Source organism: Emydura macquarii, unplaced genomic scaffold (genome assembly GCF_026122565.2).
Source record: "Emydura macquarii macquarii isolate MOO-44397 ecotype Brisbane River unplaced genomic scaffold, CSIRO-AGI_Emac_v2 contig_2676, whole genome shotgun sequence".
Taxonomy (NCBI): domain Eukaryota; kingdom Metazoa; phylum Chordata; order Testudines; family Chelidae; genus Emydura; species Emydura macquarii.
This window is the reverse complement of record NW_027132813.1, coordinates 24444782-24460725: the sequence shown is the minus strand read 5'-3', so window position 1 is coordinate 24460725 and position 15944 is coordinate 24444782. Positions and strand designations below refer to the sequence as shown.

Genomic DNA, 15944 nt, shown 5'->3' with positions numbered 1-15944 from the left:
TCCCAAAGGTAAAAGGGGCCTTTCGGCCCATCCTGAACCTAAACAACAGATATCTCAATAAGCTGAAGTTCCTCTCTGAATCCAGGCAACTGGTATGCCACTGTCAACTTGAAAGACTCCTATTTCCATCTTTCCAGGCCATAGGACGACCCTGTGCTTCATGGTTGGGAAGCAGCACTACCAGTTTGCGGTGCTCCCTTTTGGCCTATCAGCTGCGCTACACGTATTTACCAAATGCATGGCAGTGGTCACAGCCTACCTCAGACGTCAGGGTATATAGGTCTTCCCTTACTTGGACGACTGGCTCATCAAGGATCACTCGAAGACGCAAGTCCAACGCACTATCAAAATCATCTAGGCCACCTGCCAAGTGCTACGCCAGTTAATGAACAAAGGGAAAGCAACACTTATGCCATTTCAGAAGATAGAGTACATCGATGCAGTCCTAGACTCCATCCAAGTCAGGACACTCTTACTGGAACTCAGGTTCCTAGCTTTATTGAAGCTGGTAGACCGAGTATCAGGCCCACTCTTTCACCATGCAATGGTGTGCCTCAGCCTGCTGGGCCACATGGCTGCCTGCACCTGCGTGGTTTAGTATGCCAAGCTCTGCAAATGTGGCTGGTGACAGTGTAGTCACCATGCAGACATCACCTAGACATGGTCCTCTCAGTCACTCCACCAATACTTACCTCCCTTTCGTGGTGGATGAAACCACATCATGTATTGAGAGGGGTAACTTTCATGGCCGCACAACTGACTTTGTCGTTGGTTTCAGGTGCTTTGGATCTAGAGTGGGGGGCACACCTCTATCCTCGGGTCCCAATACAGGACATCTGTAGAACCGCTACATGGTCTTCAGTGCATACCTTTGCGTACCTTTACACAGCAGGCCCGAGATGATGCCAGCTTTGGCAGAGCGGTGTTGCAAACAGCACACCCATGAACTCCTATCCACCTCCAGAGATACTGCTGGTGAGTCACCTAATTGGGAATGGACATGTTATTGACCTGCGTAACTGTTGTTCTTCAGGTTGTGTTGCTCATGTCCATTCCACAACCTATCCTCCTTCCCTCATTTGGATTTCCAGCAAGAAGGAAATGAGGGTGGAGGGCTGGTGGCGCCCTATGTACTGGGGCATACATGCGCCACTGTGGGGGGTACTAGAGCTGGCTCTCAGGACATCACTAGGGAAAAATTTCCAGCACTGGTGCATGTGGCACACATACAACTAATTGGGAATGAACATGAGCAACATATCTCGAAGAACAACAGTTATGAAGGTCAGTAACCATTTTTTTAAGTATGATTGAACGGGGTCAGCTCCTATCTCTATTGAACTTGTAGATTTAGTTATTTGAAAGGGAATTTTTCATGTATTTGAATAAGGTTTCACTTTTGTCAAAAGGTGGTGGTGGTTTCCTATAGGTAATGTATAGAGACATACTTTTTTTTGACGTTTGTATATTGGGTAGATTGGTATTAGCTTACAAGGATAAGACGTTATCAGAACTCACTTTTACTCATTTTGGCTGGTATGGTTACTAGAACACTTGTTAGATTTTCTTTCACTTTATAGTATTTTCTTAATTTGTTTTCTTTCCCCTCCTCCCTCTCAGAAGTGATTTTTCCCCCTACCTGTGACTTCTTAAGGTGTATAAAATGGTTAATGTTGTTAGATCAGTATGCCAACTTCTAATCTGCAAAATAAGTGTTCTAGATGCCAAAGTCTTCTAGACCGCTACTCTTCATGTATTCATTGTACTGAAGATGTCAAGAACCATCAAAAACTATGTTTTGAAAACTTCTCTTCCTTTCCTGAAGGCAGGGTGACTAAAGTGAACTCAGCGTTTCTAGTTGTTCCTTTTTGTCTGACTGTAGTTTGCTGTTACTAGCAACTGAACTACTATCTGCTTCATTGGTCTCACGGTGTCCTCTGCCTAGCAGCCTCTTGAATGCTCCTAGCTTCCAAAAACTTCAATTCACCAGTACTCCTAATCTTGGAACCTTTTATTGACCTGTCCCTTTAAGAGGTCCTCTTACCTCACTGGACTTCTCTGGATTTAGTTGTACTTCCATTTTATTTCCAATTTCAGAATGATTTCAGATATTGGTAGTTCTCTTAGCATATTTTAAATATGGTTTGTACCTGTTGCAGCACAGATTAAGTTTTTGGCATCACTGCTCTGTTTCAATGTCACTTTGTTATACTCACTTAACTCTTTTGGCAGAGCCCCCAGTGTATTCCTCAATAGAGCGTGGCAAAAATTTTTGGGCAGATAACTCATTTTGGTTGACCCCAAACTGTTTGCAATGTTGACCTGATTAGTTTCAGCTGTGAAAAAGATTTTCAAGGCCAGCTTCAGCAAACTGTATGTGATTCTTTGAATCAGGTAGAGAGAAGATCTGAATCCACATCTCCTATCTCCCAGGTGAGTGCCTTCCTTACCTGGCTAAAGAGTCATGTACTCTCTTTTTGGCCAATGAATATTTAGGTAGTGGAACAGCTTCAACAAAAGATATTGAGCACAACCCATCCTAGAATAGCCTATAGCTCGGTAGCTAGTTTGCTCATCAGACAGGGAGAAAATCAGAGTTCAAATCTCTGCTTAAGAGTGGGGTTTCTCTCTTGTGAGCGCACATACAGAAAGCTGAAGCTGACTAGATTTTTCCAGCTTGCTGAGAGATTCTGAACATTTTTGGAAACAAAGCAGACGTTTGTTAGGATTCTTTCTGTACAGGCCAAACAAAAAAATTAATCACCCAGCTCTACTCCTCGGTGCAGTTTCAAACAGTGATGCTTAAGCGTGTCTCTGATATTTTTGTGTTTCAATCCTTCTAACTCTTGGAATATTAAACTAATGTGTTCTACTAGGAGCAGAAGCTCCCCTGAATGTTATTGATATGAAACCATTTAATAAAACCCTGTTTTTAAAGAGTTTCTGAATTTTTTCCAAAAATTGTTTGCTTTCATTTTCCACCCTTGGTCTCTTCCCAAAGGAGAACTTTTAATGATAATCCATAGGTCTGTTCCCCAAAGAAAATGGTGTTTCATTAGCACAAAAATGAGCATTTGAAAAATCACATGCTGAATCTGCACAGTGTAAAGCATCTTAGTAAAGTAATAAACTTTTCACTGAAGAGAGGATTTGATATGTATGCATATATCAATAGCTAAATCAATACTAAACTCCTTATTCTCCCAGGAATGCCCCAAACCAATTCACACTCTTGTTTTCTTCTAGATAGGTTCTACTGACTTCCATTAAGGTTAACAGTGTTTTGGTGTGGTATAGCCAAATAGTTCCAAAGATGGAATTTGAACATTCTTTACCAATATTTTTCAAGCCATTCGACTAGAGCACTAAAGCCCTGGAGACTGCAGTTCCCCTTTGAATTTAATTATCTTGTGATTTGCTTTGAGCAAAACATTACTGTAGTGGAATTACTCTTAAATTACTTACCTGTGTTTGTGGGATTGGACCAAAAGTTAAGGAAACATTGGAGTTACCTAGTAGTCACTCAAAATAAGGAAATACTGATATTAAGGTTGGATACACAACCTTAACTGTACCCTTTTTGTTTTTCTTTTGCTAAATGATGATCAAACAATATGTTAAATACTCTGTAATCACATAATTTTTTAAAGCTATAATTTTAAGATGATAGAGGGCAACAAAATGCGCTAAAACCTTTTGATGAGGTGTATAGAATTTTTTTAAAGATTGATTTGGGTCGCTGCGGGGTGCACTTTTTTAGTAAAGCTGCTGCTGCCTCATACTGCTCCACTCAGCTCCATTTTCCTCCCATCAACACAGGCTCAGGCTCTGCCCCACACCACTTAGCTCCAGTTACTACCTCCCTGTTGGCGGATTGTTCAAGAACTGAAAGCCAATCAGGTTCTGGCCAGTCCCACCCTTCTCCCAGCAATGGGGGAGGGCAGGGCACACCTCAGCTAATTGGGAGCAAGTAACCAGTATTGGGTGGCATGGGATGGAGACAGAACCTGTCTTGATTGGGAGCCTGGTGCATGGGCTCCCTGTGTGGCAGGGCCTCTGTCCATGGGGGAGCAGAGTAGAGGTGGAGACTCGGAGCAGCAGGATCCATGTGTCAGGTTGCAATGCTTCAAATTTGGCCCAGCTTCCCCTCTGTCATGTCCACAGGGAGAGGGCTTCACCAGTTTGCCACCCATCTTTGATTACTGCCTCCCCATTGGCATATATGTGTCCTGACCCACCTACATTTGGGGGATGGAATGAAGTGGGCTGAGCTGGCCACAGTTAAATTGGCTGTGGAAGATGGGAGCCAATGGGAAGGCAGTAACCAGAGCTGGGTGGCTTGGGATGGAGCCCCTCCCCTGCATGAATGGTTCAGAGGTGGTTGGGCCAGTGAGTGGTGGTGTGATCCAGTGCATAAGCTCCTTTTACCAGTCCCGGGCTCTGCTCTACTCTGTGCTGCCTTTGCTCCCCGTCGCTTTAAGCACTGTGCCTGCTGCTCAGATTTGGGTGGGCCAGGGTGATAATTGGGTGAACTGTGGCCCACTCGGGCCTGGCCGTGGCTACACAGCTGTTGCTTATGGGCAGGCCAAAAAAATGATCTGGTAGGTTGGATGCAGCCTGTGGACTGCCAGTTGTCCGTCCTGGTGTGGACAGAACGTGGGTATCTCTACCATCATTTTTTCAAAACCTTGATCTTGATGAAATTCAGGAAGCTCCTGTTTGTTTGCATAAAAAAAACCCTCTCTCCAGACTGGCTAATATTTCATAGGATAGCCATTTTCTTCCTACCATGTTATGCATGGAGGCTAGGCCAGCTGGAGAATGTAAATCTCAGGGGAATAATTGCCTCTCTGTTATCTGTTTGAAGCAACTTTTTTTTTTCCATTTTATGGGGAAAGATAGATATCCAAAGACCATTTCCAGTGGCTGTTACCTATCACTCCCATGTTTTGAATGCACGTTTAGCAGAATTGTGATCTATGGTACAGAAAATGCTTTTGAGGAAGTTTTTTATTTTCTCCTGCTAGTCTTTCTCATGCACCTATCTTTACATAAATGCACAGAATTAGTGAATGAATTTCCATAGCATTTTAATTACTCGTGGTTTATGTTTCAGGTAACTGATCCCTAAGCAGCCTTTTCCACTCATACTGTGTGAAACAGGAGTGTGGGGATATACAAAAGCACACAGCCTAGTCTTAAAAAGCATTCTAAACCTTTTTAAAAAATGGGGCTAATGAGAAATAACATGTCTTTTTAACATAATGCATTACATTTTTCTAGACTGCAAAGTCAGGAGTAAACTAAATTATTTTTACTATTGCTTGAGTTTCCAACCATAACTTTTCAGGAAAATGGGTCAGTTAGACTTATAGATTTTGTATTTGGGGTGTAAATTGCTTGGCACGGTCCCTCTTTAATGCAGAACATTACTTAAGAGTCAGTCTGTCTGTCCCTCATTATGCGTCTGGCATTTAGGGCAGCAACAAAGCTCCTCCACTCCTGTCTGTTTCTGGCAAGTCTTAAAAGAGTTAAGAGTAAAATAAAAGGTGATATTCTTAGCCAGAAAAAGATTAAGTATGAAACCCCAGATAGCATAATCCTATAGATGTCTTTTTTTTAATGTGCATACTGTACATTACAAGAGAATGGTAACAGGTTGAGTATTTTAGCTGGGAATGAGGATAACTAATCAGTGTAATTGGTATTTTAATAAACTTTATACTAGGTTCCTGTGCTAGGATTCTGTATTTTAGTTTGCTGCATTGTAGAATTTCTGTTTCCTGCTAGATACAATGTTTAAAATTCAGTAAGACGGGAAGAGATAAGCCACAAATATGGTCTCTCGTGGAAGCCCTAGAGATTTCGTTAATCTGACCTAGATGTTCTTTTGATGATTGAGACCTGCTGTATGTGAAAACACTTCTCAATTTCAAAATGAAACATAAGAATATCCATGGTATAACTCGGCTGTCCTTGTAGTGACAGGCACATCAATCATTGCTGAACAGGAAAGGATTTACTATATAAAGTTTGCAGCTTTGGAGCATTTAGATCATTGGTGTTGGGATCAGCAATGATATTGGAAGTTGTAAGTGAATGCAGCATTTGCATTTTGCCATTTCACAAAGAGGATTAACTACAGATGCAAGTAACATTCTTTTTTCTTTTTAATTTTCAAGGGCCTGTTTGTGTAAGATGTTAATTCTTATTGATTCAGTTTTCAGTGTATTTTACATGAAACTACTTAGTAGATGTTTGAATTTCAAAAGCACTGAAGAGAGTCATATAAACGCCAATAATAGTTGCTGTTACAACATGGCTTCATTGTATATACATTCACTTGCTAACTTTATACACTGAAACCTATACAAGAGACCACTCTTTCTGTGTTACCTCTTCCCTGGAGAACATTCTACAGGATCACCAAACATCTTGAGAACAGTAATGCTTTTATCTCTGACTACTTCTCTTAAGCAATTGATTTTTATTCATCCTTGTGAATAGTTACATTAAACAGTTTGCATTATTGGTGGGGCTGGAAGCATTCCCTGTTGTTAAGATTGCCCAAAACTTAACATTATTAAACCCTTTCCTCAGTGGTTTATAACTTTGTCAAACATTTTTGGTCTGAAATTTTCCTGATCAGTTGTCTCTTTGAACAGTTCTTGAGACCCATGCAACAGAGCAGGAACTGTGTGTGAATATGATGCCACATGATGGAATTTGTTTTTTTCAGTTTGCTTTTTAAAAAAAAAAAAAACAACCTAGGAAATTACATACAAAAAGTCTGTGTTAAGAGTGTTAAGGTTGTCAAGAGGAGCGCTAACAAGTCATTTATTGCAGAAGCTGGAAGATAAGGGGATAATTTCTTCCTAACTCCAAATTTGTCATTTGTTAACTCTCTTTATAGTCCAAGATTCCACTAAGTAAGTGTCCATTCAAGTGCTGGTGTCTGTGTGTTTTGCAGTGTGCATGTGCCTGGATTCAGAATTTTTGCAAGCAATGTCCATTGGATCTACTCCTGTTTCCTTGCCTTCCTTATGCTTCCAGCTGAAGGCATAAAAAGTGGAGCAGACAACTGTCTTTCCAGTTCCTTCTTACCTCTGTATGGCCTGGGTTGGAACCTCCAGTATCCAGAGATTTTCTTTGATTTCTTGTATCTGTAACTTTTTCAGAGTTTGCCTTTAGTGCCTTTTGTATGTAGTTCTTTATAGTTTGGTTATATAGCTTTTAGCAGAGTTTTATAATTGGATATATTCTCCACCTCGGGGACCCCTCCTGCCCCAAAATAACCTGTTACTGATCTTGGACTGTGCTCCAAACTCCAGACTTCAACAATTGTGTGTCTTGCCCCTGTTCCTTCTCAGTCAGTGACCATCACCAGCACTGTTCCTACTGTCTCAAGGAGGCACATGTTGCAGCGATATGTGTAATGTATGTCATGCTTTCCCGAACTATACCTGTGAGGGGAAAGAACTCTTTCTTAGAAAATGCCTCATGGAGAAGGCTGTGAGGCCAAGTCGGCCCCAGGTCGAAGGACCTCCTCTGTACTTTGGCCTGAGTCGAGACTGAGCACATCTCCGTTCTTTGAGGGATTGTCCGTTTTGTATTCCCCTGAGAGTTATATGCATGCTCCTGGAGCTAGAGCTTTTCAGAGTAGTAGTGTCCGTCGGTCTGTGCATGCGCCCTTGCATTGCTTCGTGGTTTCACCCAAGGTGATAAAGGACGGAGCACAACAATTTCATCTTCAGTTCCTTCTTCATGTACCAAGGCAAGCTCCCATGCTGCCCCAGGTCCATCCACAGACTGGGTGCCATTAATGCTGGGGAGAATTGGATGTGCTCCTGCACCTCATGAACTGTTTGCCCTGGATTGGATGAGCTCTCCTCGTGTTCTGGTTCATTTGCCTGCTAAGAGGGCTCCCTCTCCTATGTCTAATCTGCTGCCCTCTTGTTGTGTTCCTATAGCACGACCCAGTTCCATCGGTCCCATCGGCACTGCCGTTTGTGCAGGACTTGGGTTTCTCTGAGTCTGAGGATTTGGATTCTATGCATGGGTCACTGTTTCCGTTCCAAAGGCATATCTACCAGAGGATTCTGATGGCACAGTCTTGCTCAACCTGGGAGGAATCTTGTCTCACCACCCCATCCTTTATTGAGTAGACAGTCAGAACCAGAGCTGTACGATGCACTGGTCAGTCTGGTTCCAACAGTACCAGTGGATCCAGAGAGCCTCTCCTTGTTATCTTCAGGTGTGGCTGTGTTGTCAACACTCTCCTCTATCCTGGGCGACTACTGTCAATTTCAGGATCTGAAAAGCTAATGCTCTTCAGATTCTGCTGGAGGAGGTGCAGGACAGTCAGCACCAACTACTAGACATCTTGCATGCATCAGTACTGGCCAGAGTGGCCCTACCAATTGACAATATCATTCTCCAACTGGCAAACACCGTGTAGCATACCCCAACCACGTATTTCCCACCACAATCACCACCTGAGGGGTCTGAGTTTTTGTTCTCCCACTCTCCACCTATTTCCTTGCTGATCCAGGCTGCTATGGAGAGGGCCAGGCAATAGCTTAGATGTTTCACCAACTCAGACAAGGAGGCCAAGAGGTTAGACCTGATGGGTAGAAAGTTCTTTTCCTCAGCCAGCCTCCAGTTCGATATCTTGAAGTACCTAGCACTGATGGTCAAATATGACTTTTTGGACTACGGGCAAATGGCAGATTATGCAGCAGGATCATGCCCACTTCCTGGCTATTTTGGAGGAGAGCAAATTGGTCTCCAGGACCATACTTCAGGCTGCTGTTGATTCCACAGATACATCTTCACAGACAATGGCAACTGGAATTGTCATGAGGGAATCCTGGATAACCTCAGGCTTCCGTAGAGAAGTTCAAAACACAACTGAGGACCTCCCTTTTGATGAATCACACCTCTTCAACCAGAAGATGAATAATTTCTTACAGGACTCTAGAGGCGCTCTGTGATCCCTAGACATATACACTCCAGTGCTGAAATGAAAATTTTAACGCCCGCTATTTTGTACTGCTATAGGACTCCCTAGTTCTACCATCGAGCCTACGAACCTCCACAGAAGAGCCTGATAATCCATAGGTTTCATCTGCCGGTGCAACCCTCCAGGCGACATTCCCAATCTTTGCGTAAGCAATATTTCTGAGTGCATCTAGAGAGTCATCAACCACTTTGCACCCAAACAGTCTTTGGGATTTGTCTCAAACTCTTTCTACCAGCGTGGAGAGCAATAACAGATCAGTGGGTCCTGGATGCCATTCGACATGGCTGTACAATAAAGTTTACGATGCTACCTCCTCCGCATCCCTCACCCTAAGCCCATTTCAGGGATCATTCTCACAAAAGTATTCTTACCCTAGAGGCATAGGAAAGTGTTCTACTGTGGAGGAAGAAATAAGGCTTCCATCCCTAGAAACATTTGGAAGAAGATTGTAGAGAACCTACATGAAAGTTTACATTGAGATCTCTCAGGAGAATTCAAGGGACTTCCTTGAGTACACATAAACAAACTGCTCCTTTCCCTAATTCTACAAGGGAATGAAAACCACATAATGCCACTTCTTTTTGTTGTACCACAAGGTCTTCTAGTACGAGTATGTTAATGAAAAGTCAATAGGTGTGTCCTGTTAAGTTGTGGGGGTGCCATCAGTACATGATTGTAATGGGAAATGCATTTACATGCTTACCGGAGATTCCTTCCCTTGTGCTCGACTGACTGGACTGCAGTGGAGTTTCAAACAAGTCCTGGCTCATGGCATAGCTGAACCTCCTGGTCACATGTCCCCCGTTCTCCTCCTTGTCCACACTGTTCACACCAGGGGCCTGTGTCTTGGGCTTCTTGGATGTATCCACAGTGGTGTGCAGGGTCTCCCTCAAGTACTGTATGGCATACAGTTCTTTGTAAAAGCTGCAGATCTGCAGCTCAGCACCAAATCAACTCTTGATCTCCCTGGACTTCTGGTATGCCTGATGTGGTTCCTTCGCTTTCATGGGGCATTGATGCTGGTCCCTGTCATAACCCTTCTCCTGTGCCCTTGTGCATTCTACTCATAGACTTCCACATTTCTACAACAGAGCTGAAGCTATTCTTGCTCTACCTCTTCCCCCCATAGGCCCAGGAGATCCAGTAACTCTTGTCTACTCCAGGATGGAGTAGAGTCCCGAGTTGGCTGGAGCCTGTAGCCACAACAGTTGCACACAACAATGGAGAGCTGCTAGGCGTGCTCACCAAGCTGGACAATCAGGAAATGGCATTTAAAAAATGGTGGGCCTTTAAGAGGATGGGGGTTCCAGTCTTAACGACCCTTGGGCCTTGGAGCTATCCTCAAAGGGTCAATGTTAAGCATTGTGGAACAGCTGCTGGAGTGCTGTTAGGGTCAGCATAAGGAAGGGTCTGCATCAACTACAGTACATCAACTAAGGTCAGTGCTGCTCAGGAAGATGATGTTACTATGTCAGCGTAATGGGGCAGTTACATCAGTGGGAGACAAATTTAAGTGTAGACACACACACAATTAGATCAAAGCAAAGCAGTTTACGTCAACCTGACTTTGTAGTGTACACCAGGCCTTGGTTTCATGCCTGTTTTCAGGGAAAACGGACATGTGTACCAATCCTCTCTAGCATGCTGTGCCAACCAAACAATAATACTTTCGATGTTAATAAATTGGGGAGCACAAGTAGAAGGACACCATGGTAACATGAGCTGTTCTTTACTAACAAAGCATAGCAAGAATTCATATACAACATTCCTTAACAGGACATCTGTCTTACTCCTGACAGGTTCAGCACATACAAAGAATAAAGGCTAAACTTAACAGAAGTGCAAAAGCATGCTGGGAGTTTAGTTCATGGTTATACAACTTAACAGCCATAAAAAGTCTTCCAAAAATATGGTATATTGGCGAACAGGGAGGGGAAAGAGATTCATATGTGGGGAGGAGAGGAGGTAGAGACCTGGAGTTCTGGTCAGTTAGAAGACAACAGCTGCAGAAGTACTATACGTGAGTTGTTGCAGCTGTGTGCTGGCTTTGCACAAGGAAGGAGTTAAATGGCCAGAGGGTCTCTATAAATGAAGAGGTTTAGTGCTGTGGAAATACTGAAATCTTTTTGCAGTTGGAATTTTTCCCTAACATGGTGATTAAGGATTAAATGGCTGACCTTAACTTATACATTTTGTTTGGTATGGATATCCATCTTATCTTGTTGCTTGGCCTGAATAGATTCTCACCCAACTATTGCCCCTTCTAGGTACTTATTCGCTGTAATGGGATTACATCCATAGAAGTTTCATTATATATTTATAAGAATTCATATGATATGATTTTCCATTCTATACACGATCCAGTATTTTGTGATGTAACTGGTATCATTTGTAGGTACGCACATTTCAAGTTAAGCTTGAAAAACAATTTCTACAAAAGAAAGTCAGTAGGAATGTTTGTCTTCAATAGTGACTTTTTGTCTCAGAATTTACTGAGATAAAGATTTGAATAGACTATTTTAAAGCATCTCTCTGCTTTCCAAAAGATATTTGAGGTATTAATGAAATGAAGGGGAGACTGATACCTTTAATTGATCTTGCCTTGCTTGAGTGCAGATATATGACACTGTCAAGATGTTAAAGGGCCCCCTTTTTTCTGCCATAATGTTAAAGTTAATTGAGGAGTGAGAAGAAGAGGTTTCAAGAGTTGTTGCAATGGGAATGAGATTACTTGTTTTAAGCACCCAATCAAAGGGAATCTCTTAAAAATGTAATATAAAGAAACAGTTTCGATTTTTATATATTTTAATCTTAAGAGAAATGAACATTTGTTATGGGGAAAAATAACTTTTTCCCCCCTTTTTGCATTTATATGAAATGTCTTAATCGGGATTGGGTAAGCAGCTGCATAGCATGCACTAGCTTTTGTGAATCCCATTCTGAGCTGCTTATATCTCCTGGTTCACAGTACCTAGGTGTCTAAATCAGTGAATCCTATTAATTTTCTAGGGACCTAAAAGTTAAGCAACGCTGATCATCATCTAAGTTTCTTTGTGACTCCAGCCCATGCTATCTAAATGGCTTTCAGTTCCTATAAATGTCTTTGAGATCATTCTTGGACATTACAATGGCAATTAGTAGTTTAACAAGAGAGCCTGGGAAGACCCCCCTTGAGTACTTTTAATCTAAAGAAAGTTCAAAAGAGACTTTTTTCTTTTTTTTACTTTTTTTTTTTTTTATAATTGACAGGTTTCTAATAGCACATTCTTTTATACAGCACATACAGAATTTTAAAAACTTTTTATTTCACACTCTTTACAGGTTTTTTCTGCTCCCCTGACAAAATGTTTAAGGTCTTTCAGCCAGTCGCAAAAGCAACAATAGCAAATATTCTCATTTTTCCTCCTCTTCTGTGTATGTGCTTCCATCCACCTCTTTGCGCCTGCTCTTTGATAAACACCCTCTTATAAGGCCTGGTGAAAAGCAGCGATGTAAAGTCCCTCCAGAGCAATGTATGAGGGTTTGATGGCATCATGTTAATTAATCAGTCAAGAAGTGTGACTGAACATCAACCAAAAAAGTGAAACTCACTATCCACTAAATGCTGGAAATGCACAAAATAAACTGAGAAGAGAGAAATGTTTAATCTCTAATCTATATTGCAGTAGTCTTAGCTGTTACAGTGTGAAAACAGTAGATACTCTGTTTTCAGATTTAGAGGTGATTGTCCCTTTAAAACAATTACTTTGATTCTGTTCTGAACTATTCTTCTGGGTCAAAATGACCCATTTTAAAACTGTAGAATCTTAAGCAGCTAGGTTTTAGCAAAGTCAGGAAATGTAAAGGCTAATGAAGCGATAACTTATCACTGTATTGCTCAAACTGAATGTCTTATGCTATACAGTTTACAATAGTAAAAGGAATGTATTGACTAATTAACTAAAATGCATAAAAATAATAGATGTCAGTATGTGTAATGTCTGAATTAACTCTGCTGTCGGAACCTTTAATTTTGTATTTCCTTACTTATGATTTTAACTGTGCAGGTTAGTGTTGCGTTAATAAGTTTTTTCCTTTAATTGCTTTGTCTTTATTAAAAAAAAAGGGGGGGGGAATGGAGAGGAAGAGAGAGATACAGAAGCTCTTTAGATTGTGGAGTTGATAAGCTGTTTGCTATATAGCTTACACAGCTTGCAGAGCTTACAAAATTTACCAATGGAATTTTGTCCTTGAACTGTCCATTTCAAATTTACTGTGTGCATGTAGATTTAAGCAAATTTTCTGCAAAATGTTCTTGGTAGGCAGTTTTTGAACACTCTTACTTTAAGCCAACTTTTTTCCAACCAACCAAGGGCAATAAAACCCCATTGAAAATTATGTCTTTACAAAGTTTCAAAATTTAGATGTAATTGCTGTATTCCAGTTTTTTGTTTAAAACAAAAACCAAAAAGTAGTTGGAATTTTTTTTTATATTCCCATAACTCAAAACAACTGAAAAGAATAGGCTCAGACTTTTTTTTAAGAGAGAGCCTAAGTATAGAACTAAGTATGGACTAAGTATAGAAAATCTCACCTGAAAAAGGAAAATTTTCACCAAGTTGTAAGGAAGTGAAAGCAAGGTTATAATATAAATTGTTTTGTAACCTTAACTGTACCCAGGACTACCAGTATTCTTTGATTCCATGCCCACAGACTTCAGTTCTTATTACAGAATAGTCCTGCAAAATCTCAGCTTCACTTTAAATAGTGTATCTAGACCTTAAGATTTTGAAGAATGCCTTGAAAATGTGAAACAAGTGTAAACTGATGCAGTAATATCTGCCTCCTGAGTTTGCTGAGAGCCTGAAAAAATAGTTATAAGAGGAGTTTGTAGTAGAATTTGTGCTATGGCATACATAAGCCCTGAGTATAGTGGTTGTTACCTGCAAGTGCTATAATGCATACTTGTTTAAGTTTGTCGTCTGGTGAAGGTGTTAGAGCTGGGACGGAAGCTTGTACTGAAAAATAGTGGAATATAGTAGGAAAATTTCTAGTACTAGATGTTGATGGAGTAGGGATATAGAGTAGATGCTGCAGTTGAAAAAGTATCTACAGCATGATGTTTCAGTTTAGTGAAAAATTGCTACTATTCTGGGTATGCATTTCATGAAGACAACAATTTGTGAACATTTCGTGTAGGTGTGAGAAAGATGGGGTGAGAGATGACTGGTGTATATTTGTAGTCCAGAGAATCTGAGTATTTTGTAATGGGAAGAAATTAAAACAGCATGGTGGCATGTTTGTGATGTTTTAGCAGATGTCGGTATGTGTAGTGCTCTGGTCATCTGTAGTTGTGTGTCTTCTGTAGATTCATGTTAGGGGTATGTTGAAAATGTTGGCAGGAAAAGTAAAGTTGCATTGCATGCTCAGTTTGTTACTTTTACCTTAACTATGAACCTTATTTCTTCAAATATCAGAAGCACTTGAGAATGAAAATCAAGGCAGGCTTGTGGTCTTTGAAACAAGCTGTTCTTGAACTATGTGATGAAATTTTAAAAAAAGCATTCTTGTTTCAAAATGTCACTTTTTCACCATTATTTCCCCAAATGGCTCAGCTAAAACTGACTTTTTTTTTAAATCACTTTCAGGCGGAGAACAAACATAGCAATTTTCAACCCAAAAGTACTGCTAAATTGAAAATATACTTAGAATGAAACAGTTGTTGTTTCTGTGTAGAGTCATTAATACAGCTATGCAGTTCTTAAGTCATTTATGATAAACATTACTTAATTATGAATGAGGCTGGTTAGCTTAGAATTTTATGAACTAAGTCTTTTTCAATAAATAAAAATAAACCATAAAATACTTCATTATGACAACAAATAAATTACTTTTACAGTTTAAAAAAATGCTTTGGCTAACTAAACTGACATTTTTGTTTGTGTGGAAATACTATTTTACAGACTCCGGGCTTGAGAGCTCATCATGGCAGGCAGAAGTGGTTTGCGGAGAAGTGTATTGCAGATAACAAGGTACGTCGGTTACATCACATCTAGAGCCCTGCATAGGTGCAAAATTTGTATCTGTATCCAATCTACAATCCACAAACATGGTCTGCAGATATAAAGTGGATAGCCACAAATTTGCAGGGTTCTAGATATAAAATTACGATCAGCCTCCATCCGCAAATACGGTCTGTGGATGCACATATCCATGGGTATAAAGTAGGGATGTAAAAGGTTAACCATTTAAACGGTAATCAGCTTTTTAAATGTTTTAAACTTACTGTTGAAACTGGGGGGAAGGGGGTGGGAAGGGAGTGGCACTGGGCTGGCTCCCTGCTAGCAAGAGCAGCTGGGGCAGCTCTTGCTGGCAGGAAGCACAGAACATAATTCAGGGTAGCTGCAGCTGGGCTCGGCTCCTCACCTGCAGGGGGAGGTGCGAAGCCCAGCATGAGGGGGCGAGCCACAGCTGTGCTCGGCTCCCTGCCAATGGGGGGAGGCGCGGAGCCCAGCGCGGGAGGTGAAGATGGGGGTGGAGCCCAGCGCGGGGGGGGGGGGGGGAGGCAAGCCACAGCAGGGAGGCACGGAGCCTGGTGGGGGGGGACAAGTCGTAGCTGGCCTTGGCTCCCCGTAAGCGGTGGGGAGGCACAGAGCCCAGTGCGAGGGGGGGGGTGAGCCATAGGGAGGCACGGAGCCCAACGCAGGAGGACAAGCCACAGCTGGGTTCAGCTTTCTGCAAGTGGGGGGGTGGCACAGAGCCCAGTGGGAGGTGGGTGAGCCACAGCTGGCCTCAGCTCCCCACAAGCGAGAGCAGCTTGGCAGCTCTTGCTCCTGGGGGGGAGAGGGAGAGAATCTGCAGCTGGGCTTGGCTCAGCTGCCCACGAGGGAGAGCTGCCCAGCTACCACCGCAGCATGGCTTCCTTTCTCTCCTTTCCCTTCTC

At 41.8% G+C, this 15944-nt stretch overlaps 1 protein-coding gene across 1 annotated transcript in view; it reads left to right on the top strand.

Moving 5' to 3' along the window:
• The window catches only part of LRPPRC (leucine rich pentatricopeptide repeat containing), a 155128-nt gene that overhangs the window by 101011 nt on the left and 38173 nt on the right, over positions 1 to 15944 (top strand). The window contains exon 26 of the mRNA XM_067565070.1: positions 14965 to 15033. Coding sequence (XP_067421171.1) covers positions 14965 to 15033 — 69 coding nt within the window. The remainder of the gene's footprint in view (positions 1 to 14964; positions 15034 to 15944) is intronic.